Here is a 25606-nt window from a genome sequence, read left to right on the forward strand (position 1 = left end):
TGATCTCGAGGTTCGTGGGTCCGAGCCCCGCATCAGGCTCTGTGCCGACAGCTCGGAGCCTGGCGCCTGCTCCGGATTCTGTGTCTCCCTCTCTCTTTGCCCCCCTCCCCTGCTCACTCTCTCTCTCTCTCCCTCTCCCACTCTCAAAAAATAAATAAACATTAAAAAAAAAAATCCTATCATGCCTGTGCAGAAGCCACTCAGAGTGAAGCCATCTGGATGGAGAGTATGCCCTGGGGATTTCCAGTCCTGAGGTCTTCCTAGGTGCTCGGTGCCAATTCAGGTAACGCCGTGGCTGGTTGCTGCCTGAATGGAGGGAGTCAGGTGTACAGGTGCCGACTAGCTCTAGCCCTTATAAATTCTATCACTGGTTCTAAGGACTCCTGGCATAGGGGAAGGGTTTGGCTGAGGTTTAGAGGCTGTCCCCACCCCGAGGCTGCAAGGCATACCTGTAATTAGGGGAGAGACTAGAGTGATCAGGGCTGACTTTAAGAGCGTTGGGGATTTCCCTGCCTTCCGGGTCTGGTTATCTGGCTGGATTTCCAGTCTACCCACACAGTCTTGCTTAACCCATTGATATACCTGTGGGGCAAGAGGAAAAAAAAAAACAACAATGGAACACGGCATCGGAAAATCGATGTTCGTGTCCACAGTCTGTAATGTATTGGTGCGGCCTCCCTTTTTCTCGCTGGTTAAGACTTGCTCGTGACACCTGCCCTTCTTACTTCCCGAGGGTCCTATAAAAATAAAATACGCCAATGTTAAATAAAAGGACTTGGACTTGCAAAGCGCCGTTGTTATTTTAGTTTGTCACACCCCTGTCCTTGAGGGAGGCGGCCTAAGGGTCATTTCCCATAATCGCTGCAGCCTAGAGCGGATCCACGCGCAATCCCATTCCCTCTACCTCGTTCCCAGAGACAACTACTATGATGAATTCTAGACCATGTTCTCTTATGTTTTTATTTTTATTTATTTTTTAAATTTTATTGAAGTTTAATTTTTTTACTATGAAATTTATTGTCAAATGGGTTTCCATACAACACCCAGTGCTCATCCCAAGAGGTGCCCTCCTCGATACCCATCACCCACCCTCTCCTTTTGTATTTTTATCATACATATGCACCCACCCGACACCAGGGTCCCAGACCACCCAGACCACCTTACCTCACCCCACTCCACTCCACCCCACCCCCTCCCCTCCACCCCACCCCCTCCCCTCCACCCCACCCCCCTCCCCTCCACCCCACCCCTCTCCCCTCCACGCCCTCCCCTCCACCCCCCTCCCCTCCCCTCCACCCCCCTCCCCTCCCCTCCACCCCCCTCCCCTCCCCTCCACCCCCCCCCCCCCCCCCCCCCCGTCCCCTCCCCTCCACCCGCCTCCACCCCACCCCGCCCCCATCCTCAGAACCATTGATCAGGGGATTGGTTTGTCTTTTCTAGGGTCCCACAGAATGTCTTCTCCCTCCATTTCTGGAGATCCTGAGCTGCATACGGATGGGGCTGGGTGGGTGGAGAGACCCCTGGATACCTGTTTAAAAACTTAAAAGGTGAGAGATTTGCACACGAATCACCCAGAGACCTTTATTTCTTTAGGAACCAAATAACTTTATTGAAACAAAATAACTTTATTTATTTATGGAAAACTGGAAGAAGAAACTGGAACGTTTTGCAAGCGCAATACTGCAAAATGCATGCTCGGCATGGTGACCAGGGGAAGTCACCATGCACCCTGTGGCTATGGGAAGGCAGTCCCAACTCAGTTCTTGTCTCTGTTGCCCAGGGTGAGCTTGTCAAAGAGGTACTCTGCCATGCCGGTTTCCGGGGCCCCCATCTTGCGCAGGCTGGTGATGTAGCCCCCCAGCTCTTTGATGACCTTGACTTGCTCGGGCAGGTAGTTGGTCTCCAGGAAGCTGCACAGGTGGGCGTCGTTCTTGACGGTGGCCAGCTGGTGCAGGTCGAGCAGGCTCTGGTTCAGGCTCTTCTCCAGGTGAAAGGCGCACTCCATGGCGTTGAGGCCGTTCTCCCAGTTGTCGCGGTCAGGCTTCATGATGTCGTGGAGGCGGAGGCGGCCCCCACGCTGGTTCTGCAGCTGCATCAGCTTCTCGGCATGCTGGCTCTCCTCGTGGGACCGGCGCAGGAAGAACTTGGAGAAATTCTCCAGGGCCACGTCGGCGCGGTCGAAATAGAAAGCCATCGACAGGTACACGTAGGAGGTGTAGAGCTCCAGGTTGATCTGGCTGTTGATGGCGGCCTCGCATTCAGGGTGGTAGTTCTGGCGCACTTGAGAGGACGACGCGGTGGCCATGGCTGGCGGCGCTGGCACCAAGGCGAAGGCGGCTCAGAAACGAGGGCGGCAAGGCCGAAGGCGGTGGCGGCGGGTCTCCGGCGCTTTTTCAGAGTAGCCGACCAGGCAGGCCCGGCGGCAGTCTCCGAGATGCGGCTGGAATGAGGTCCGTTACTCCGGAGGTGGGGGTTTGAATCCGTTACGCGAATCCGTTAGGTGAAGGGGCGTGGTCACGAAGGCGAGGGAGGGGGTGGTGGGTGGGGCGCCGCGTTCAACGTTCCATCCGTGCCGAGGTCCAGGCGAGGTCCAGGCGCCTGCGCGCTGAGTGTCTTGAAGCCGTTAAAAAAAAAAAAAAAGTACGAGAGGGAAGGAGGCAAACCCTAAGTGACTCTGAAATACTGAGAACAAACTGACGGTTGATGGGGGGCGGGGGGGGAGACGGGAAAGTGGGTGATGGGCATGGAGGAGGGCATCTGCTGGGATGAGCACCGGGTGTTGTCTGGAAACGAATTTGACAGTAAATCATATATAAAAAAATAAAGCCATAAATCCTAAAAAAACTAAAAATAAAAATATAACTCTTGTTAAAATATATATTTAATATATTTTAATATATTGCTGTGGTTTGTGAATATATCTCACGAAAAAAAAACCACCGGATTTTTTTTTTTTACCCGTATTTTGCAAACATTCATAAAATAACTCTTGAGATGCAATTCACATACTATAAACTCGACCTTTTGAAAGTGATTAGCTACCCGGTTTATAGGATGTTCATGGCGTTAGGCAGCCATCACCACAATCTAATTTCACAGTTTCATCACTCCAAAATGAAAATTCCCTACCCATAAGCTGTTACTCCCCAGACCTGGCTACCACTGATCTCTCTTCTGTCTCTACAGATTTGCCTATTTGGGATATTTCAAATAAAGGGAATCCTACAGTATGTGGACTTTTGTGTCTGATTTCTGTATTTAGCAGAATGTCTCTAATCTTCCTTTTTTCATTGCTGAATAGTGTTCCATAACATGGATACGCCACATTTTCTTTATCCTTTCATCAGTTGATGGACATTTGGGTTTTTTTTTTCCATTTTGTGGTTATTATGCATAGTGTTGCTATGAATATTTGTGTGCAGGTATTTGCATAGACATATTTTTATTCTCTTGGGACTATGCCTAGGAGGGAATTGCTAGGTCATATGACAACTCCGTGTTTAATATTTTGAGGAACGGCCACATCTTTTCCAAAGCGGCTGCACCATTTTACATTCTCACCCATGATGTGTGAAGTTTCCAACAGTGTTATTGTCTGTTACTGCAAAGTAATATCACATTGTGGCTTTGATTCGCATTTCTCTAATGACTAAGCGTGTTGAGCATCTTTGTATGTCCTTATTGGCCGTTTGTATATCTTCTTTTTCTCTTTTCTTCCTCTTTTCTTTTTAAAAATTGGAATTCCAGTATGGCTACCCTACAGTGTTATATTCGTTTCAGGTATACAATATAGTGATTCCATAATTCTGTGCAGTACTCAGTGCTCATCATAAGTGTACTCTTAACCCCCTTCCCCTGTTTCACCCATTTCCCCCCACCCCGCACCTCCCCATTGGTAACTTTCAGTTCTCTATAGTTACAAGTCTGATTTTTGGGGTTTGTCTATTTTTTTCTTTGTTCGTTTGCTTTGTTTCCTGAATTCCACATATGAGTGAAATAATACGGCATTCGTCTTCCTCTGACTGGCTTAGTTTGCTTAGCATAATACCCTCTAGATCCATCCATGTTGTTGCGAATGGCAAGATTTCATTCTTTTTTTATGGCTGAGTAATATTTCAAATACTTATACATATATGTGAACATATATGACGTCTTCTTTACCCATTCCTCAATCAATGGACATACGCTGTTTCCGTAATTTGGCTGTTGTAGATAATGCTGCTCTAAACATGGAAACATTGGGGCTCATGTATCCCTTTGAATTCGTATTTTGGTATTCTTTGGGTAAATATCTAGTAGTGCAATTGCTGGATCATAGGGTAGTTCTATGTTTCACTATTTGAGGGATCTCCGTACTATTTTCCAGAGGGGCTACCCCAGTCAGCATTCCCACCAACAATGCAAGAGGGTTCCCCTTTCTCCACATCCTCACCAACACTTGTTGTTTCTTGTGTCGTTGATTTTAGCCTTTCTGACAGGTGTGAGGTGATACCTCACTGTAGTTTTGATTTGCATGTCCCTGATAATCAGCGATGTTGAGCATCTTTTCATGTTTTTGTTGGCCATCTGTCTGTCTTTAGAAAAATGTCTATGTATTCTGCCTGTTTCTTAATTGGATTATTTGGGGTTTTTTGGTGTTGAGTTATATATCTTTATATATTTTGGATACTAACCCTTTATCAGATATGTCATTTGCAAGTATCTTCTCTCGTTTAGTAGGTTGTCTTTTAGTTTTGCTGATTGTTTCCTTTGCTCTGCTTTTTATTTCGATGTAATCCTGATTGTTTTTGTTCTGGTTTCCCTTGCCTCAAGAGACAAATCAGGAAAAATGTTGCTATGCCCAACGTCAGAAAAAATTACTGCCTCTGCTCCCCTCTGGGATTTTTATGGTTTCAGGTGTCACATTTCAAACTTCCAGTGCTGGGGGTGCCTGGGTGGTTCAGTCGGTGAAGCATCTGGGTCCGGCTCAGGTCACGATCTTTCGGTTCGTGAGTTCAAGCCCTGCGTCGGGCTCTGTGCTGACAGCTTGGAGCCTGGAGCCTGCTTCAGAATCTGTGTCTCCCTCTCTCTCTGCCTCTCCCCTGCTAATACTCTGTCTCTCTCTCAGAAATGAATAAACATTAAAAAAAATTAAAAAAGAAAAGAAATGCAAGTGAGTTGTGTTGAGCGGAATGCAACTTATTCGGGGCTCATTTTGCATCACTTGGGTGATGCAAGGAATCTCAACATTCCTTATTTCCTGCCTAGCCAAATATGGCTCTTCTCCTTTGAATCATTGCTAACATCTTACTGGTTTTCTCATTAATTAATGAGTTCAATAAAATCTTTGACCTGTAGTATCTCATATTTGCGAGAGATTTCAGTTTCTTTTTCTTTAATTATCCTTTAACATTCCCCAGTGTCATCCCCACCCCACTGGGAACATAACCAACCCCACAGGAGCTGTCTTACTTAGTAGGGTAAGCACTTTTGGGGGGTGCTCACCAGAGCTGTGAATCCTGAAAAGTATTGGAGACCTGAAGGCATAGCATCCCTGAGTGGGATATGGAGTGAGGGCATCTCTGAGGAGAAGGTGGCCGAGTGTAACTCTGGGAAAACAGGGAGCCAAAGCAAACCAGTGGAGGAAGGTAGCACGTATAGAGAGTGGGCCACGGGAGGGACCTCATCCAGGGAACACTGGAATCCCTGCGGGGCTGAGGCTGGCCCAGGGCATGTTAGGGATGGCAGAGAAGGAAGCATGAGCAGTAAAGGTCTGTACGGAACCAGAGCGGCTGAGAACCAGGGGAGTGTTGAAAGCTTCCAGGCAGGGGAAGTAGTCAGCAGAGACGTGAGGGGATCTGACAGGCCGAGAGGCATGATCTGGCTAAAATTAACCCTGGAAAGGAGGTAGGGACGTGAGCTTTTGCAGCCAGGAGAAAGGATCCCATCATCAGTGCTTTCACGCTTCCTAAGTCACAGCCCTGAAAAGGGTGTTGGGACCCACAGATGCTGAGGGTGTAGAATACTTGGGACTGGGCCATGAACTCTGTTTTCCAGAGAAGCTTCCTTCCAGCTGGTGATCAGAAGTAGGGAAGCTCTCGCGCATCCGGCTGGCTCAACCGAAGGGCATAGCAAAGTTCGGTGAGGGCTCCTGTTTGGTTGGGTACCGATACGACGTCCAACACCCGCACGCGTTGCGTTCTGGAGAGGGGAGTGCTCCTTCTGGTCTCCACTTCTTCACTGTTCTGATGCGGGGTGGGCGGAGAGGGAGATCGCAACCTTGAGAGGCAAAGCAGAGGCCGCTCCACTTAAACACGCCTGTCGTGCGTCCCAGTGTGTGTCAGCTGATGACTGACAGTAGTTCAGCTAAACGTAAATTTGCTCTCAAGTTGTCACCTTCCGGTTTTATTCAGCGTGGTACACATTCTCCATGTGCTTCTCCAGTGCTCTTTTCTGCCCTTCTCCATCTTCCTCTGAGCTCTGGAGCCCGGCTTGTATGGATGGCATCCACGGGGCCCTGACCCTTGGGCCCCTGGTTGAGCTCAGCCAATGGGCGGCACTGGCAGGAGACGGGAAGGCAGGAGGAGAAGGAGTTTGGGATACTTATTTTCTTGGCTGTCTCTCTTTAGGGAAGATCAGGAAGAGGCAAACCTATTACCTCTTTGTAGCTCTAGCTCCCCGGATGAAGTAGGGACCGTTCTCAGGAGGGGCTTTCTGCAAACATTGCTCACCTCGGAGGAATTTACCCCAAAGAACAGGTGTTCTTTGGGTCAGGTTTAATGCACAGCCTAAGAAATTCATGGGGACCCACAATCCAGTATGCAGCGCTACATTGCTTCGGCCCAGAGAATCAGTGGAACACAGAGACTAAATAGAAATCAAGAAGAAACGAAGTCCCTCATCGACAACAATCTCAAGCAACAAAACAGTAGCCCAGGTGAAGCTGCCACCGGGGATTCAGCCTCCAGTTGTGTAGCCTGTGGATTTCTCTAGCTCCTAGCCCCCTTGTTTCCTTAGGTGATTGATCTTTTGGTTACCCCTCACCGAATTAGGAGACCTGTTAGAGGGGCGCCTGGGTGGCTCAGTCGGTTAAGCGGCCAACTTCGGCTCAGGTCAGGATCTCACGGTCCGTGAGTTCGAGCCCCGCGTCGGGCTCTGTGCGGACAGCTCAGAGCCTGGAGCCTGTTTCAGATTCTGTGTCTCCCTCTCTCTGACCCTCCCCCGTTCATGCTCTGTCTCTCTCTGTCTCAAAAATAAATAAACGTTAAAAAAAAAAAATTAAAAAAAAAAAAAAGGCCTGTTAGAGAAACAGGAAAGAGGAAGCAGAGAGAGTCATTTTCTACTTGTCGGTAGCCATGTTAAAAAGTCTGGTTGGGCGTGGCGCGGCACAGTGGTTAAGTGGCTCCCTGAACCCTTTGATTCTTGATTTTGGCTCAGATCATGATCTTGAGGTTTGTGGGATCAAGCCCTGCGTCGGGCTCTGTGCTGACAACGCAGAGCCTGCTTGGGATTCTCTCTCTCCTAGCTCCCTGACCTCCCCACCCCCCACTTTCTCCCTCTCTCTCCCCAAATAAATAAACAAGCATTTAAAAAACTGTTGAAAAAAAAGTCTGGTTAGGGGGGCGCCTGGGTGGCTCAGTCGGTGAAGCGTCCGACTTCAGCTCAGGTCATGATCTCGCGGTTTGTGAGTTCGAGCCCCGCGTCGGGCTCTGTGCTGACTGCTGGGAGCCTGGAGCCTGCTTCGGATTCCGTGTCTCTCTCTCTCTCTCTCTGCCCCTCCCCCACTCATGCTCTGTGTCTCTCTGTCTCTCAATAATAAATAAACGTTAAAAAAAATTTTTTTTTAAAGTCTGGTTAGGGAAGATGTTGAGTTAGTAAGGTTTGAGGATTAACTGTTTATTTCAAGTGAACCCTTGTCCTTCCTTGCTCACCTTCTCCTGATCAGAGCTGTTTCAGACTGCTCTGCACAGCAGTGCATGGGTGGGTCCAGTGAATGTATGCAAGGGATTATAGATGCTGACTATTTAATTAGCTACCTCTTAATCATTTACTCCCAGACAGGAAGGTGTAACCCTCAATTGCAGATAGCCAAAAGGAGATTAAAAAAAATTTTTTTTAATGTTTATTTATTTTTGAGACAGAGAGAGACAGAGCATGAATGGGGGAGGGGCAGAGAGAGAGGGAGACACAGAATCGGAAGCAGGCTCCAGGCTCTGGGCCATCAGCCCAGAGCCTGACGCGGGGCTCGAACTCACGAACCGTGAAATCGTGACCTGAGCTGAAGTCGGACGCTCAACCGACTGAGCCACCCAGGTGCCCCCAAAAGGAGATTTTAAAAGTTTTCTTTGCTTGTTATCTTTTCTAAATAGGAGATGAATAATTTTTATTTTGTGACCTTCCATTCCTTCAGAGAAAACCCAAGGTGTAATAGTCAGGATAGGGAAAGCTATGTTGTAGTAACAAACGAGACCTAAAAAACTCAATGGCTGAAGACAATATGTATTTTTTGCTCACATCACAGCCCGAAGCAGGTGAAGTGACTCTCTTTCGTGACTCTTCGCCAATGGTTAACTTACCAATGCAGGCGAAATTCCACCCTTTACTTGCACCTTCCCAGAATTCTTCACTTCAAACTGCACGGAGGGAAACAAGAAGCATGGAGACCTCCCACTCACTCTTTTATTGCCCTGGAGCAGAAATCATATTCACTTCAGCCCAAACCAACTTCAAGGAGGCTGGGAAATGTAGGGAAAACATGTGATATCCAGTGAGCAAAATTTTCTGCCATGCATGTTGTATCCATTTCTCTTATTTTATTTTTTAATGTTTATTTTATGTTGAGAAAGAGAGTGGGGGAGGCAGTAAGAGAGGGAGAGAGAGAATCCTAAGCAGGGCTTGATGCCACAAACCGCGAGATCGTGACCTGAGCCGAAATCAAGAGTCGGACACTTAACCGACTGAGCCACCCAGGCACCCCTCTCTTATTTAAAAAAAAATTATTTAGAACTCACATTGTTGGCCAGTGGTATTTATGTACTTATTAGAGTGTGATTGTAGCAAGAATTCTTCTGAAAAACATTTACCAGCGTGTGTGTATGTGTGTGTGTTAGCATACTAAGTAATAACAACTTGTGTGGTCCCATTTCTGTATAATTGCTTCTGTGATGTTTTGCATCGCAGGTCCTAGCTTGACATTCACACTCAGATTCAACCCCATGTCCTACCTAAAATCTCTTCTGTCTGAAGTGAACACGGACTTCTCTGAAGATCTATAGGGTTTGGTGCCCACGCAATCAGCATGGCAGTCAATCACGGACCACCCCTCGATGGCTTGTCTTTAATTGCGTTGAACTCTTAATCCTCTCCTTTTCTGTTGTGTTCCTTTGGTGCAAGTCCCCTGTCGGAGGGCAGATGCCCTTTCTTCACCTCCAGAGCACCCAACAAGATAGAATAGCACAGGCCAGGTGCTCAAAGACCATGGGCTGATTTAATCTGATTTAATAGGATTGATACAGTCAGCAGATGTGTATTAAGCTTCATGTGCCATGAACATGTGCCATGTTCTAGGATCTGTGCAAAGACTTGTGGGTCGAGAGATTATTAAAACATAGTGACTGTCCTTAAGGGGCTTTCAGAATTTTAAAGATAGAACGAACTCAAACTAACAGAATGTGGTAGCTAGTCTCCAAACATGACTCCAACGGTTCCTTCCCTCCCAGTTCCACAGTGCTGCTCCTCATTTAGAGTTGACACTTATTTTTGCTGCCAGTGACTACCTTGGCCGATGGAACGTGTTAGAAGCAGCATTCTGGGACTTCCGAGAGGATGGGGAGAGTTGTCTTCTTTCCGCTCAGAAGTTTCGCCCTCCTCCTCTGAATTCCAGTCTCCCTCTGAATCCAGCCCCCATGTCGTGAAAAGACCAAGCCACGTGAAGCGGCAACAAGGAGGGGAAAAGAGGCTGAGTTCCCAGCCAACGGCCAACCTCAACTGGCAGCCATGAGCGAGACATTTTAGATATTCCAGATGACCACGGCCCCAGCTGAATAATACTGATAATAATAATAATAATAAAATGAATAATAATAATAAAATGGTTGTCGTTTTAAACCACTATGTTTCGCCAGCGACGGGGGTTGAGTTGTAGCCGAAGAGAACCGAAACCCAGGGTCAGAAATATATGGGTCAGTATAATGGCTCCACACAGGAAGGAAAAGGATGAAGGAAGTTCAGGAATGCCCTCCGAGAGGTGATGTTTGAGCTGATGAGTAAAAACACCCCAGCAGAACTGAAGGTTCTTTTCAGAACAGAAGAATGTCCAAATCGGATTTTTGTCTCCGACTGCTCTGGCGTGAGTGAGAGGTATTTCAGAGGGCCATGACACTAAGGGGAGGACAGCCAGGCATCTTCCGTAGGGTCTCGGGGTTGGGGGGGGGGGGGAGGGGAGGCACGGGGTGGCACAGAGGCAAGGGAAATGGAGAGGAAGGATGGGACACGAATGTCACTGAGGTGGCAAATCAATAGCCCTTGAAGATGGACGCAGGTAACGAGGGAAAGAGAGGAATCGGACGCCCAGCCGTCAGGCTTTGGCTCACCATTCTCGACCTGGGCGAATGCCGGAGACCAAGGAGGACGGCGAAGAAGGTGGTGACCTGGGTTTTAACCGAGCTCTGCGAGTTCTGGGACATCCAAGAGGCACAGGAGGACGGCGGCCGCTGGGTTCGAAGCTCAGGCGAGGGGGCTAAATTAAGATAATAAACTTAAAAAAAAAAAAGTTGTCCGGGACCTGTGCCGAAGTGAAGCTCCCTCGTGGGTATTTATCCTGTTGTAAAGTAGTCGTGTTTTAGAGAAGATCGTCAATGAAAGGTAGCATGTCAGTGGCCGGGACCCTGGAGAGGTGACGTAACCAGTGAGAGGAGGGCGAGGACCCATTTTTTCCGTTAGCAACGATGGGCTGTGGAGAGCTGTAGGCATTGCTTATCCAGGCTCCTTTGTGGCTAATTTGACCGAATTTGCCCCGAGACTGCAATCGTGGGTATAGTTTGTGGCTGCGAAGGGTTTTCTCTGTGTGAAGCTAACTGACCCACCTGGACTGGTGCTCCACCGTGGCCTCATTAGGCCCACTCTCCAGACACCCGAGCCGTCTCCCCCCTAAGGCCACTTGCAATGCCAGTCACCCTAATCCTGATGCATCTAAAGGTGCACGGCACGGGGATGTTACTTTGATGTTTTAGAAAAGGCCCGAGAGCTCATCACAGTTTTGTGAGTCCAAAGAACCCAACGTTGTCACCATGTGGTACTTAAGTAGGTGATTATTTAGAAGGCAAATGGAAGCTTCTAGGCAGGTGCCTGGAGCTCAGGAACAGAGAGAATGGCAGGCTTCCCGGGCTCTGCTGGGGGAGAAGCAAGTACCCCGTCCCCGTTGCTGTGTATGTGAAGAGCCTGGTTTGACCCCAGCAGGTACGTCATGGCAGATCCGTGTGCATGTTATAAATGGGCTTTGATTACTCTTGTTTTTAGATGTTTATTTATTTTTGAAAGACAGGGACGGACAGGGTGGGAGCGGGGAAGGGACCGAGGGAGAGGGAGACACAGAATCTGAAGCGGGCTCCAGGCTCCGAGCTGTCAGCACAGAGCCCCACGCGGGGCTCCAACTCAGGAACCACGAGATCATGACCTCAGCCAAAGTCGGACGCCTAACCGACTGAGCCACCCAGGCGCCCTGGAATTTGACTGCTTTTAACGAGTCCTGAGAAGAGCACCGCAGGCATTTGATCTGAATCTGGACCAGGCTGTTTGCTTATTCGTTTCTATTTCTGTACAATCTACCCTGGGACCATCTTCAATGATGTCGTTAAGTTGCTCATTTTTCTTCCCCCTGGCCGTGCCTATCCCATACAGGAATCCCTGTAAATTCACTTAATCCGATTACTTCACGTGATTGTATTTTCCCAAACGTCAAGGCTTACTTATGAGCAAAAACAGACCTGATTTTCGAGCTGGGGCCTCCAGGTCACAGAAAGCCCAGGCCCAGTGCTAGTGTCTCTCTCCTCTTTCTAATCCCGACCAGGGATGTCTCATCAGGCAGCGTGAGCTACACCCTCGATCTCAGCGTGGTAGCTCAATACAAGCTTAATTCTCGCTCAGGACCAGTGAGGCCAGAGAGGTGCCTGGGACACAAAACATAAGGAGGCGCCTACCGTCAGGGTCCTGAAAGCACAGGGTCTTGCTTTCGCTAGGTCTCCGTGGCGCGTCAGTGACCAGGACCCGCTCGTTACTGCCACGCACAGATCCAGACTGATGACGGCGGTGTCACCGCAGTGGTGGAACAAAAACATGGCGGATTGCACACGGGCTGTTAGAGTGACACGTGTCACTTGTGGTTACGTTTCATTGGCCAAAGACCATCACGTGCTCTGGTTTCAGAGGCGACAGAGAAATGCCACCTCATCACATGCCTGGGGAGGGGTGACCCGAGAGCATTTGGCGAACACTCCAAATGGTTTCCGTAGTTTTATTTCCCAAGTTCTCTAGCATAGAGGCCACCGGTACCCTGAGCTCCTTGCCCTGGGCCCGTAGCTCTCCGGACTTGCCCCCCGGGAGTGTCATGAATTCCCGGGATAGGTGGCTGATCGGGACTGGATGCACAGGGAGGCCCGGTAGGGGGATAGGCTGTGCGCCTTGGTATTGTCCGCTCTGCTGAGGAAGGCGTTCGTAATGTACCAGGACAGCAGCGGCCCCAGCACCGAGCTCTTCCCTTGTCGCTGTGCCACGTGCATAGGGTCTAGTTCCCAAGGCTTGTCACACCTCAGCTGAAGAGAGGGCACCGCTCCTCTCTCTCTCTGCCTCTTCATCTCTCGTGCGATCTCTTTTTCATTGCTTATTTATTCAGCTCAGGGACCCTTTGGGATCTATTCTGCAAAGAAGATATTATCCTAAAGAGAGCTGCTGTCTGTCCCACTTGAGGGAAGTGAAGGTCAGCCCACGGGCATGACGTAGGAGTAGACACAGCCAGACAGAAAGGACAAAATATAAAATAACGAGGAAAGACCAAAGCCACGGGACCCTGCCCTTGCCTTTTTTATCGTTATCTTTTCCTCTTCGTTAAACACAAAGTAAAGCATAGTTGTGAAGCAAAAGAAAAAAAAATCCTGAATTTTGTAGGAAACCTTTTTCCAGAAAGCTTGAAGGTTTTTTTTTTTTTTTCTTCATAATTAATCCATTCTCAGCCGATACCGCGACTCCCAGGTTGGGCACACCTGTTTTATAGATGAGTACTCGGGAGCGCTGGCCGGTGAAGGTACAAAGTCGTTTCAGGACGGCTGTCTTTTAGGGTTTACAACTTAGCCCTCGGCTTTCCTGTGGGAATAAATCCATGGGTTTCATGTCAGCGGTGAATTTGAACGTGGTTTTGGGTGGAAGAGGCAATACGTGGAAAGTGCGATTTCAGCCCGTTTCGGTCAGAGTAGTTATCAGTTACCCGTCATATATTTGGTTGAATATTCGCGTTGAGATTTAGAGGGAAAGGGGCAATGGAAGATGGAAGGTAGCTCAGTTCTACGGAATATAGTGTGATGTCAACTTTTCAGAGCCCTTTGCTTCTGAAACGCCAAGTGCATGCTCACCCAGGCAGAGTGGGAGTTGAGTGTGGCCGTACATCTGCACCTACGTCCGGGTTGACTGGGAAGGGCTTGGGCTGACGTTTTTCTACTTCCAACTTTCGGGCTCCCCAGATTTTCAAGGTAACGGTCCAGTGTGTCATCAACGAGATGCTATTTTAGCTTTATTTTTTTTTAATGTTTATTTATTTTTGAGAGAGAGCGAGAGAGCGTGCATGAGAGAGCAGGGGAGGGGCAGAGTGAGAGGGAGACAGGGGATCTGAAGTGGGCTCTGTGCTGGCAGGCTGACGGCCCGATGCAGGGCTTGAACTCCTGACCTGAGAGATCATAACCTGAGCTGAAGTCGGATGCTCAGCTGACTGAGCCACCTAGGGTGCCCCCTATTTTAGCATTAGAATTATTAAAACACAACGCCAAGTATTGGTGAGTAAGCGGTGAGGACATGAAGTGGTACAACCACTTTGGAACATGGTATGGCAGTTTCTTATAAAGTTACGTGTGGACCTACCCCACGACTCAGAAATTCTACTCCTAAGTATGTAGGATGTGAAATAGAACACACGTACACTGGAAGGACCGTAGGGGGAGCCTAGGTGGCTCGGTCAGTTAAGTGTCTGGCTTTTTTTTCTTTCTTACGTTTATTGATTGATTTTGACAGAAAGAGAGAGACGGAGCAAGAGCAGGGGAGGGAGAGAGAGAGAGAATCCCAAGCAGGCTCTGCACTGTCAGCACAGAGCCCAATGTGGGGCTTGAACCCACAAACCGTGAGATCATGACCTGAGCAGAAGCCAAGAGTTGGACGCTTAAATGACTGAGCCACCCAAGCGCCCCAAGCATCGGATTCCTGACTTTGGCCCGGGCCGTGATCTCCCCGTTTGGGAGTCCGAGCCTGATATCAGGCTCTGCACTGACAGCACGGAACCTGCTTGGGATTCTCTCTCTCCCGCTCTCTCTGCCCCTCCCCAGCTTGTGCTCTCTCTCTCTCTCAATATAGGTAAAAATAAACTTAAAAAAAAAAAAAAAGAAAGCAGTAATATCCAAGAAAAAAAAGAATGATAAAAGAATGTTCCTGGCAGCTTCATTCATAATATCCTCACCCCGGAAATAACTCAAATGTCCATCAGTAAGTGAATGGATAAGTAAATTGTGGTATATTCATACAGTTATATAATCCTGAACGATAAAAAGGAACGAGCCACAGATGCACTCAACAATACGTATGACTCTCTAACAGACTGTGTTGAGCAAAAGAAGTCTAAGACACGCAAAATACTAGATATTTCAACTCAGGTGACGTTCAAGAGCTGGCCAAACTAAGCTATGGCTATAAAAGTTAGGAAGTGGTTGTCTTTGGCAGGGGGGGTTGACTAGCAAGGAGCGTAAGAGAACTTTCCAGGATGAGGGAAACATTCATCGATTTAATGAGGATGATGGTTATTATGGTGTTAAAGCCTCATCAATCTGTATATTTAAAATCTGTCCTTTTACGATATGTAAATTATGCTTTGATTAACAAAAATACAAAATCAATTCAAGGTATCAGATTCCAGGGACCCGCGACCTAACTTGTACTCCCTGCAGTTGTTGCCGCTTATTTTCCTCAGGGAATATTGCAGAAATGTTGAAGAGATAGGTCCTAGACCCTGGTCAGTTGAGTCAGAGGAAATCGATGTTCACCGTCCCAACTTTACTTTCTTCCAGGAGGAGCGTGAGAGCGAGAGTGGGGCTTGACTCACCACGCGAGGTTGGCCGGCCTTGACTTCGCTCGTCTCCTGTTAACGGCTCATGGTCAAAATAGTGGCAGGGCACGGTTACAGAAAAGCTCCCTCTTTGTCTGCTCAGACTCCATAGAAATCCTTGGTGTCGTGAAAGATTAAAGCCAATCCGCCGGTCCTCCAGGGGTTGAGAATGGAACGCACTATGGTCCTTGGTCTTCCGCGTGTCAAGCGTGGTTCTGGCAGGTGAAAGGAGCTGTGTCAGGTACGGCAAAGCTGCGGTGACTGCAGACAGACATGTGCAGAAAGAGGACGGAAGGGAAGCAAGGGTGACCAGTATGTTCCCTTTGAACGCCACAAAGGATCGCATTATAAGCTTGCAGAGGCGCTGGATCGCTGTCTAGTCTGCATTTACTGAAATGTGAAACTTCCACGAGAAGAGGAGGAAAAATCCCCCCGCTGTCTGATATTCTGCCTTGGAATGCTGTTAAGAACTACGTCTTTTTTTTGTTGTTCTTTCCTCCCTTCGTGCTTTCTACCTTTCTGAAAATGAACAACCACCGTTATGACCTGTTGTCTTTTTATATCGTGTTAAGTATTTACATTTTTATGTATTTGCAACCATGAATGAGATACATATAAAAAAGGTGCATGCCATAGGTGCTGAAAAGAAGTCTAGGCAGTTATTTATAGCAAAGAGATTTTGAAAAATGAACCTTTTTTTTTGTATCACAAACCTTCCCCTTGACTATTAGAGCAAGTGTGAAAACCAGTGGGTTTATTTTATTTTATTATTTTTTTAAAGTTCATTTCTTTATTTTGAGAAAGAGGGAGTGAGGGAGGGGCAGAGAGCGAGGTATTGAGAATCCCAAGCAGGGATCCCAAGGCTGGGCTCGACTCAGGGCTCGACTCAGGGCTCGAACTCACAAACTGTAAGGTCATGACCGGAGGCGAAATCAAGAGTCAGATGCTTAATGGACCGAGCCACCGAGGCACCCCATCTGTGGGTTCCTTTTAAAAGTTCACTTATGGGAGCCTGGGTGGCTCAGTCTGTTAAGCGTCTGACTTTGGCTCACCTCATGATCTGATGGTCGTGAGTTCGAGTCCTGCTTTGGGTGAACATGAGTCCCGCTCTGGGTGAGCCCCACCTCTCTCTCCCTCTTGCTCTCTTTCTCTCTCTGCCCCTTGTGAAATTCTCTCTCTCTCTCTCCCTCTGTCTCTGTCTCTCTCTCTGCCCCTTGCTCACTTGCACCCTTTCTCTCTCTCTCTCTCTGTCTCTCTCTCTCTCTCTCTCTCTCAAAAAACCGATTCATTTGAAGTTTGATTTGGTCTGGCTTCCGTTTTGTGACATCATTGACCCCCAAGAGATTGCACCCACCCAGTATTCATGCCCTTGGATATTCCCCACCCCCAACTTTGCCTCTGGGGTTGGCCTGTGACTACATGTGGCCAGTGGGAAACTCGCAAGTGTGATGCACGCAGAAGCTTGATAAGCATTTACACACTGGGGCTTGTCCTCTTATAAAGCTTGCTCTTAGAACCCAGCCACCAAGCTGTGAGAAAGTCCAAGTGGCCACCTGGAGAGTTTTAGTTGGAAGACAACAAAGCCCCCGGCCAACAGTTAGCCCCAACTTGCCGGCTCTGTGAATGGGGCCACCGTAGAAATGGATCCTCCAACCCCCGGTGGAGCCCCCCCAGCTGATTCCACACGGAACAGAGATGAGCTTTCCCCATCAAGCCCTGGCCAAATTGCAGATGTGTGAGTCAGTGAATGGTGGTGGTTGTTTTGAGCCATTAAGTTTTGGGGTACTTTGTTACGTATGCGTAAAATGGTACCTAAGCTATTTTTTGTATGGATTGTATCTCGTTGTGTATCAACCCCTAAATTTAAGTTGGCATAAAGATCGTAACTGTTTCGTAGTTCAGGAACTCTGTGTTGAGGGAGGGTCCGAGACTGCATCCTGGTTTAGCAGAAAGGTATGCAAGTCCCTTATTCTATTGATTCTCCACCCACCAGCCCGCGTGATCTTTTAAAAATCAGTGCGATTGGGTCACTCCATTGCTTACATCCTTCGGCGCTTTCCTCTGCACCTGTAAGGAAAACCTCCACTCCACCACTTGCACGGTCCAGCCTCACACGTGGCCTTCCAAGTCCCTGAGCATGCCAAGCTGGTGCCCACCTTTGCATCTTTTTACCCACGTTGGATGTTCTCCCTGCCTGGAACAGCCATCACGGGACTGGCTTCTTACCATTCAGATCTCAGCTGAAACGTCACCTCCTCAGAGAAGCTTCCCTGACTGTGACGATCGGTCACAGACCACCTCAAAATGCACAAGCATGAATCTCTGCTTCGCAGGCCCGTGTGGCGATTGGGGCAGCTGTCCACGCTGTCTCGGGCTACGGTCCACATTGCCTCCCAGGTGAGCAGTTGAAAACCCTCAAGCGTCCACGGCCCCAACTCAGAACTCACACACTCCTCCCTCCACATGGTTCAGATCGCTTCACACGGCCAACATCACTGGAGAGGGGAAGTACTCTCCCCACGAGGGAGGTGTTTGCACAACAACAATCAAATGTATGATATTGTCAAACCTAAAGCAGGCACACCATCAGCCCTTACCTTCATTTCACCCGATTTTAATTCTCTGCAAATAATTGATCACTCTCTGATATTTTTTGCGGTTATTTATTATTGCCTGTCTTGTATATTGTATTAATATTGCGTTAATATTATTATTATTATTTATTATTGCCTGTCTTCCTTTGTTAGATCACGTGTGCTATGAAAGCAAAGATATTATGTCTCTTCTTCAATGCCCTATTCCCCCACCCCTTGGAACAGTTTCTGGCTGAGACAAGGGGCCTGATAAGAACGAATGTTAGTTGCAGGTATTCGTTTGGGGAGAAGGACCTTGAAAGCCACTTATTTTTTTTCCAAACCTAACTTACATAAGTATCTTAAAAAAAAAAAAATCTTATCTTAAAGTAATCTCTGCACCCAAAGTGGGGCTCGAACCCGCAACCTTGAGATCGAGAGTCGCATACTCCAGTGACTGAGCCAGCCAGGCGCCCCCAAATATCTTGATATTTTTAAATCAGTGGTTCCTCTTCCTAGAATTTCTCTACCTCTTCCAGTATTATCTTTCAGAAACATAAGAGAGATCACAATGACCTGCCTTTAATGCTTTGTTTTTGTTACCCATCCATTGTTGCGAAAACCTTTTTGTGCCAGACGTTAGCTTTAGAAACTGTGCTTTAACTCAAAGGGATCTTCAAAGGTCCTTCAAACTCAAATCCTCAAATCAATCTTCCTCTAGTTTCCAGGGGGAAATCCTCACGAGACCTTTGACCCTGTCTAAATTGGGCTTTCCCAGAAGCTGACCTTGGGATAAGGACTGGAGTGCATGTAATTTATTTGGGTGCATGGACCCGGGTAGGGCAGTGCAGAAGTGATAAAGGGAATAGAAGACAGCCCGTCATTGGGGTCATTATGAGGCCAGCTACCGTGAGGAGGTTCTAGAATTTAATCCCACCAGTATTAACAATCCACCTCAGAATTATCCTGGCCAAGGCTCAAGGGTGCTGGGCATTTATGCCCTTGTACTCGTCAGCCATTAAAGGCTGCCCAGGGTACTGGGGGCAAAGAGGCGGGAGAGGAGGGAGTCGCTAACTCCTGGGCACTTTCACCTAGCTTGTAGAACAATGTGGGTTCAGGCAGCCCGAGGGCAGACTTCCCACAAAGATGGGGGTGTTAGCCATTGGAAGTTAGGCTGGGCACATGAGAAGTTTAAGGAGATCGCAAGGGATAGGAGTACAGAAGACCCTGAGTGGTCTTTTTCCTTGAACCAGTTTTATTGTGGTGTAACTGACATGCAGTAAACTGCATCCATTTCAAGTGGATTGATGGTTAAATTTTGACATTGCTGTATCCCCAGGAAACTATCACCACAGGCAAGATAATGAACAGAGGCGTCACCTCCAAAAGTTTTCTCTTGCTCTTTGGCAATCCCTCCCTCTGCCTCCTTCCCACGCCCCACACAAACACTGATCGGTTTTCTGTCACAATAATGTGCATTGTGTCGAATTGTATGTAAGTGGAATCGTACGATACGTACTTTTATTTTGCCTCTTTCTTCCATTCGGTGTTCATCCAGGTTGTTGCCTGCATCAATAGTTCCTATCTTTTTGTTGCTGAGTAGTACTGCATTGATTGCATATATTGTGGTCGAGCCCCTCCCTAAGGAACGTGGCGGAGGCCTTCTCAGCACAAAGGAAGGCCACGTGCGCTTGGCCCCATCAGCTCCTATACACGATGGCGTAACTCCGACACAACCCTGACTTGGACCGTGTCTACTCGGACGACATGTGTCACCATAGAGGGGAGACAAAGAGGTAGAAATTGCATAACAGGCTACACCCTGCTGCATCCGGGACTCAGTCTTTTTTGCTTCCTGAAGTTGCTTCCTGGACAAAGAGAGCCTCGCGGTCCCGTCTCTCTGTGCGAGAATCCTGCTGTAATATCACAATTCGCTTATCCATTGACTAGTTGATGACTATTTGGATTGCGTCTACCTTTTGGCCATTATGAATGATGCTGCTGTGAACATTTGTGTACGCGTCTTGGTGTGGACGCATGTGTGCATATCTCTTGACATCACATTGGTAATTTGGAATTGGCCGCGAGAGGGGTATTTGCACCATAGAAATTGGCAAGCACAACAGATCCAAGGCTTTTCCCCCAGAGATCTGGTTGTTGAACGTTTGCCACCACAGCACTAGGTACAGCCTAGAATTGCAATTTCTGAATCGAAGAGTGTACACTTTTAAAAAAGCTGTTGATATGTTACCGAGGAGGCTTTCTACAAAGGTTGTCACTTTCTTGTTTATTAAAATATGTATATCCTTTATGTCATTTCAAAGTGTTCAACTCCAAGTCAAAGATCCACAGAGTCTAAAATGCTGGTCTTTGCTCAGGGTGATACTGCTATTTTTTCTCGTTGTAGTTAAGAGCAGGAGTTTCTGAATATTTCTAAAAGGCTTCCAAAATATTTCTAGGCTGGTGCATGCATGTATAAGGCTTTCATAACGGGGAAAGGAGGATATTTTTAAAAATCAGGCCAGAAAGGTGACACGCTCAAATAGGGGAAAAGGGGCAGAAAGGACACATGACACATTAAATTCTTGTTCCTCTGGTACGCAGAGTTTTCTTGGTCGTTGTTTATCAAGGCACACATTTTCATAGAGTCAGAGCCCAGTGAGCGGGCACCGTTTCTGCGTTACTCATTTAATATTACTTCACATCACATTTCCACAAATGGGTGGAATGTGCATTACTTCCATTTAGACTACTTTGCAATATTCTATTATTATCCTTCCCCTATTGTTGAGCGTTTGGGTTATTTCCAGTTTTGCAACTTTATAAATAGAATGGCTTCCTGCAAATTCCTCCTTTTGCCTTGTAGATTACTATTTCCTTGGATTCGCTTTCTTGAAGTCCTCTTTTTCCCTGTCCGTGACTTGTCTCTTTTGTTCCACGTGGACACTTCTTTTCTTCTCTCTCCTGTCCTAACCCTACACTTGACAGGGTTAGGTGTTCTTGCTATGTCATGGCACCCTACATTCCCCCCATTACAACCTACCACGTTTTCTCTAATAGTGTATTTGCTTGTTTTCCCAGTTCGACTGGGGGCTTCTGGGGCAGGTGGGGAGGCGTGTTGTTTTTCCCTCTTTCTTGGTAACCTATTGCTTATACTGTAGGTGCTCACCATGTAGTTATGGATTTATCCAACGATCTATTTCTCTTTCTTTTCCTTCTTTTTTTTTCTAGTGGAATTGACATTAATTCCCTCGGGAATTAATACACGCCCAACCCTTAGTGTCCAACCCTCACCCTGTTGGCTTTGCTGTGGTTCGATAATTGCAAATCCTGAACGAAACCTTTATCTGGCACCAGGCCAGGCCTGCAGTAACCATGAGTCAAAGTTCAAGGCCAGTCAGTATCTCCCTCAGAGATGAGTTAATTATAGGCAATAAAAATGTAAAAGAATCAGTTAGACCCGTAAGATTATCTTTTGGACTCTTCCTCGTGCACCTTGTCCTTCAAATGGGTGTGTCTTAGGTCAGGTTCCCTGGAAACAGGCTGTAGGATGGAGGTTAGTGGAGCGGAACTTCCCTGAGGAATTATCTAGGGAGATACACTTGTGGGGGGAATGAGGGCAGCAGGGCCGGGCAGAGGGAGAAGTTAAACTGTGATGCAGACCCCTCAGCCACCTCCATGGGGAGTTGTAGACCTCGGGTGGCCCTTCAGAGCCCTCCTAAATTGAGGGGAGGGAACAGGGCCCTCAGGCCTACCCCTCATTGGCCAGGCGTTGGATGCAGGCTGTGGCCAGGAAGCGGGCACAGCTTTGGATGAGAAAGCGACTCTCAACAGAGCAATTCCCAGGGAGGGACTGAGCTGTGAGCTTCAGAGGAGGTAATGGCCAAAATAGCTCAAGTTTGTGTGGTCTCAGGATATTGTTTGTTTGCGTGTTTTTTAAACCATAGCAATCACCAGCCTCCTTTCCCTCAAGGTGTTTTCCCCCATACTCGTCCCTCCACAGCTGTTTCCTCGAGTTGAAGGCCCAAGAGACGGAGGCAGGAAGGTGTTATGATATAATCAGGAAGTCTGCCCACAAAAGTTGAGGATCGTCTCGGGCTCCCTAAAGATGCCCTGAGGTCGGGGAGGGCCCGACCACAGATACCTTTACCACAGCAAACCACCACCTGCCAGAAACAGTTTCAAAGGGAACCATAGACATGAATCCCATTACACAAGCTTCTTTACAAGGCGGAATTAGCTCATGTCTGCAAAGCACTTTGAGCAATTTGGATCGACTTCCTAAATTGTTTACTTAAAGTATTACCTCATCCTTAAGTCAATTTCCTAGAGGTAGGATGGGCTGAACAGTTCCTATTAGAAAATAATCTCACGAGCTTTTCGAACATCTAATACGTATTATCGTTAGCAGTTTGGGGTGAGGGTCTACTTGTCGAGGCAAGACCATCGTTTTTTGCACATTTTTACACATTTTTATATACTGTCTTTTAAGACTGGATTATGATTTGTGTTCTAAAAAAAATTATACCTTGGTGCAGCCCCCATTTAAATGAACACTTTCAGGCTCCAAGAACCACATTTCCAACATAATGTAGCCAGATGTCTTAATTATATGTGTGTATGCAAGTTTTAGCAAGTTCCATGTTAGAATCCCAGTTCCCGGGATACAAATAGCCCTGAATGTCCTCCAGGATCTCAGGCAAAAGACGGTCATAGACACTGAGTCACTTTCCGGTACGCATAGAATATTCTGATGCGTAACGTCACCACAATGGTCAAATGTTTTAAAAAGCTGGTTAGAAGTATATCTGATTGTTGTGACTCTGGCTGCTGCTGCTTCACTACAGAGGGTGGGGATTTCTCCGTCCCGCTAATATGTGACTGGTAAGCGCTTCACAGTATTCGACTACTCGTGAGTGGGTTGGTCTTGGGGGATGGGAGGTATGGCTTGGTAGAACCAATCCAGCTCTTGTTCGTAATCAATGCCCAGTAAGGACCGTTAGGTGAGAGCCCCTGACAGGGGCCGAGGCTGGGTGAATTCTCACCGCCCCCAGGCCCACCAGGCCAGCAAGACCAACCTAGGCACCCAGCGCCCTGAGGTTCTATTTTCCGTAGCCACTCCTGCCCTTGCTTCCACACCCTTCAGTTTTCTTCGTTGCAAACAACGTCACCCCTCTTGTTAGTTTCAGCCAGGAGAGACATCAGAAGGTTCACATGCTTTCCAGTGGGGCTGCTCTGGTGGAGGCCACGTCGCCGCCATTCCTGGGGACAGGCTGCCCTGATCACATCACTCACGCTGGGCGTGGGCACAGCTGCAGGCGACTCTGCCATTGATGCTTCTGGAAACTGGGTTTATCTGCTGCGACCTTGTCGCGGTGACTCGGGCAGTGTCTGCTTCTCGAGACCACCAATCTCTCTCTCTCTCTAGACATTTTGTTTATGTTATTTGTAAACTTATTTTTTATTTTACAGCCCAATGCTTGGTTGCAAGGGTCACCGATTTCTGATTCAAAGGCTGGCCTAGATGTGTCTCATTGGTGAAGGTTAGGGTTCTATGTCTATATTCTTGAGTCTTCTGCCTCCCGTGGCTTCCCAATTTACCTCCCCTTCTATTTTGAATTAGTTAGTTAGAAGGGAGAGAGAGAGAAAGAGAGAGAGAGAGAGGGAGGGAGAGAGAGGGAGTGTCTGCAAAGCAAGAAGGCCAAATTTCAGAAATTACGCCAAAAACCATTTTTGCTACTTTATCGTCCCATCAGAAAGGCAGTTTTAAACCTCTGAGTACTACTTTTTACAAACCATTAAACTTTCAGCTGTTACATGTTTTTTTCCAAGGAATGTGTAAAACAGTCCTTCTCACCCTTAGAAGAAAATTTACGTGATTATTCATATATTCTTGGGGGAGAAACGTCTAAGCCGTGACACCAAAGCCAGAGACCATAAAGAAAAATATTGGTAACCTTTGCTACTTCAGAAGAAAAAAACCCACCATAAACAATGTTAAAACATTTGACAAACGGGCAAACATGTGCAACTCATATGACAGAAGACTAATGTCCTTAATATAATAAGATCTTTTACAAACCGATAAGAAAGCTTTTACCACCATAGTATAAAAATGGTCAGAAGATATGTACAAGTAATTCACAAAAGAAGGCACCAGCCATATGAAGGACACTCGATCTAACTAGTAATAAAAATGCAAGTGAAAACAATAAGGCATAATCTCCCTTTCAGACTGGCAGGGACAAGAAAGATGTTGCAAACAGATCTTAACCAATTGGGCAGCCCAGCAAATGTCAAGGTCCTTTAGTGAACATATTAAAGCTGGGTGGTGGCCGTACGTACCTGTCCTCACCACCTTGGGAGTGGCTGGTGGGTCAACTATGGAATTAAATTTTAAGCCCACTTCTCCAAATTCCCGCAAGCGTACAAACAGTTCTTAGCAAGCAAGTCCTTAAGAGGTAGGAAGGCTTGTTCCCTGCTAGATGGGCCTCTACTCCTGATCACGTGACTGGCTGGTTTTGCAGCCGAGTCAGCGTCTGGCAGAATCCGAGCGAGGATGCTCCTTCAGTGGGATCACGCGCCTGGGCTGGAATTTCAGACCTTGTTCCCGCAAGGGAGCACCACCTCCGTGGATGTCAGTTGTCGTCATCTAGTGCCCATCACCTGCTGCGTAAGCGTCTCCGGATGTGTCAAATGCGAGCCCACACTCGACACTCGCGACTTGAGCATGTGGCCTTACCTTGGGTCCATCTGGAAACGGCGTCGACGTAACAAGTGAAAATAAGCGAGGAGAGAGAGTCATTGCCGACCGGTACCTTTCTGAAAGGCAACCTGTCAACATGTATAACAATACGAAGTGAACGTACCCTACAAATCAGGGATCCTACATGTGGCATTTTATCCTAAGGAAGTAATTGAACACATAGGCAGGAGTCCCAGTGGCGGATGAAGCTTTTGGGGTGATGGCCGGATTCACCGTCTTTGACTGTGGTCATGGTTTCATGAGCGTATAGATCTATTAAAGCTCTTCAAGTTGTATACTTTAAATATACGCAGTTTATTGTATGTCAATTATATCCTAATGAAGGTGTTTAAAAACTTCTGTCAGTAGATCATGCACAAATAATAATGAGGGGAAGATTCGTCGGGCACTTAACACGTGCCTGGTCTTGGGCCAGGTGTTCTGCAGATACTGTCTCTTGATTCGCACGTTAGCCCTTTGAATTCGGAACTATGATCATCCCCGGTTCCCACAGATGAGAAAACTGAGGTTTAAAGGACGGATAGGACCTGTCCAAGGTTGCACGGTTAGAAAGTAGCCAAGAGTAGGACTCAACGAGCTACAGCTCATGGGCCAAAGCCAGCCTGCCACCTGTTTCTATAAATAAAGTTTTGTTGAGACACAGCCATGCCCTTTTGTTCACGTATGGTATATACCTGCCCTCACACCACAATGAAAGAGGTGAGTAGATGGCCACAGAAGTCACGTGGCTCATGGGATGGTTAATTGTATGTGTCACCTTGGGTAGGCCACGGTCTCTAGATATTTGGTCAGACGTTATTCTAGATGTTTCCGTGAAGGCATTTTTCAGATGAGATTGACAGTTAAATAGGTAGACTTTGAATAAAGCAGGTTACCCTTCGTGGAATGGGTAGGCCTCCTACAGTCAATTCATAGAGAAAGAGGGAATTCAGC

General features: G+C 47.4%; 1 protein-coding gene and 1 long non-coding RNA gene across 3 annotated transcripts in view; one reads left to right on the forward strand and one right to left on the reverse strand.

Moving 5' to 3' along the window:
- The window catches only part of LOC113597719 (uncharacterized), a 55468-nt gene extending 38120 nt beyond the window's left edge, over positions 1 to 17348 (forward strand). For both annotated transcript variants that reach the window (XR_008290067.1, XR_003418497.2), the window contains 3 exons: positions 194 to 283; positions 1441 to 1547; positions 15297 to 17348. This is a non-coding gene — a long non-coding RNA (uncharacterized LOC113597719). The remainder of the gene's footprint in view (positions 1 to 193; positions 284 to 1440; positions 1548 to 15296) is intronic.
- Positions 1581 to 2493, reverse strand: LOC106983516 (ferritin heavy chain). Its single transcript, XM_015081714.3, has one exon. The coding sequence runs from the start codon at positions 2303 to 2305 to the stop codon at positions 1757 to 1759; it is 549 nt and encodes a 182-aa protein (XP_014937200.2). The 5' UTR covers positions 2306 to 2493; the 3' UTR covers positions 1581 to 1756.
- Positions 17349 to 25606: the final 8258 nt, after the last annotated feature.

This window comes from Acinonyx jubatus, chromosome X (genome assembly GCF_027475565.1).
Source record: "Acinonyx jubatus isolate Ajub_Pintada_27869175 chromosome X, VMU_Ajub_asm_v1.0, whole genome shotgun sequence".
Taxonomy (NCBI): domain Eukaryota; kingdom Metazoa; phylum Chordata; class Mammalia; order Carnivora; family Felidae; genus Acinonyx; species Acinonyx jubatus.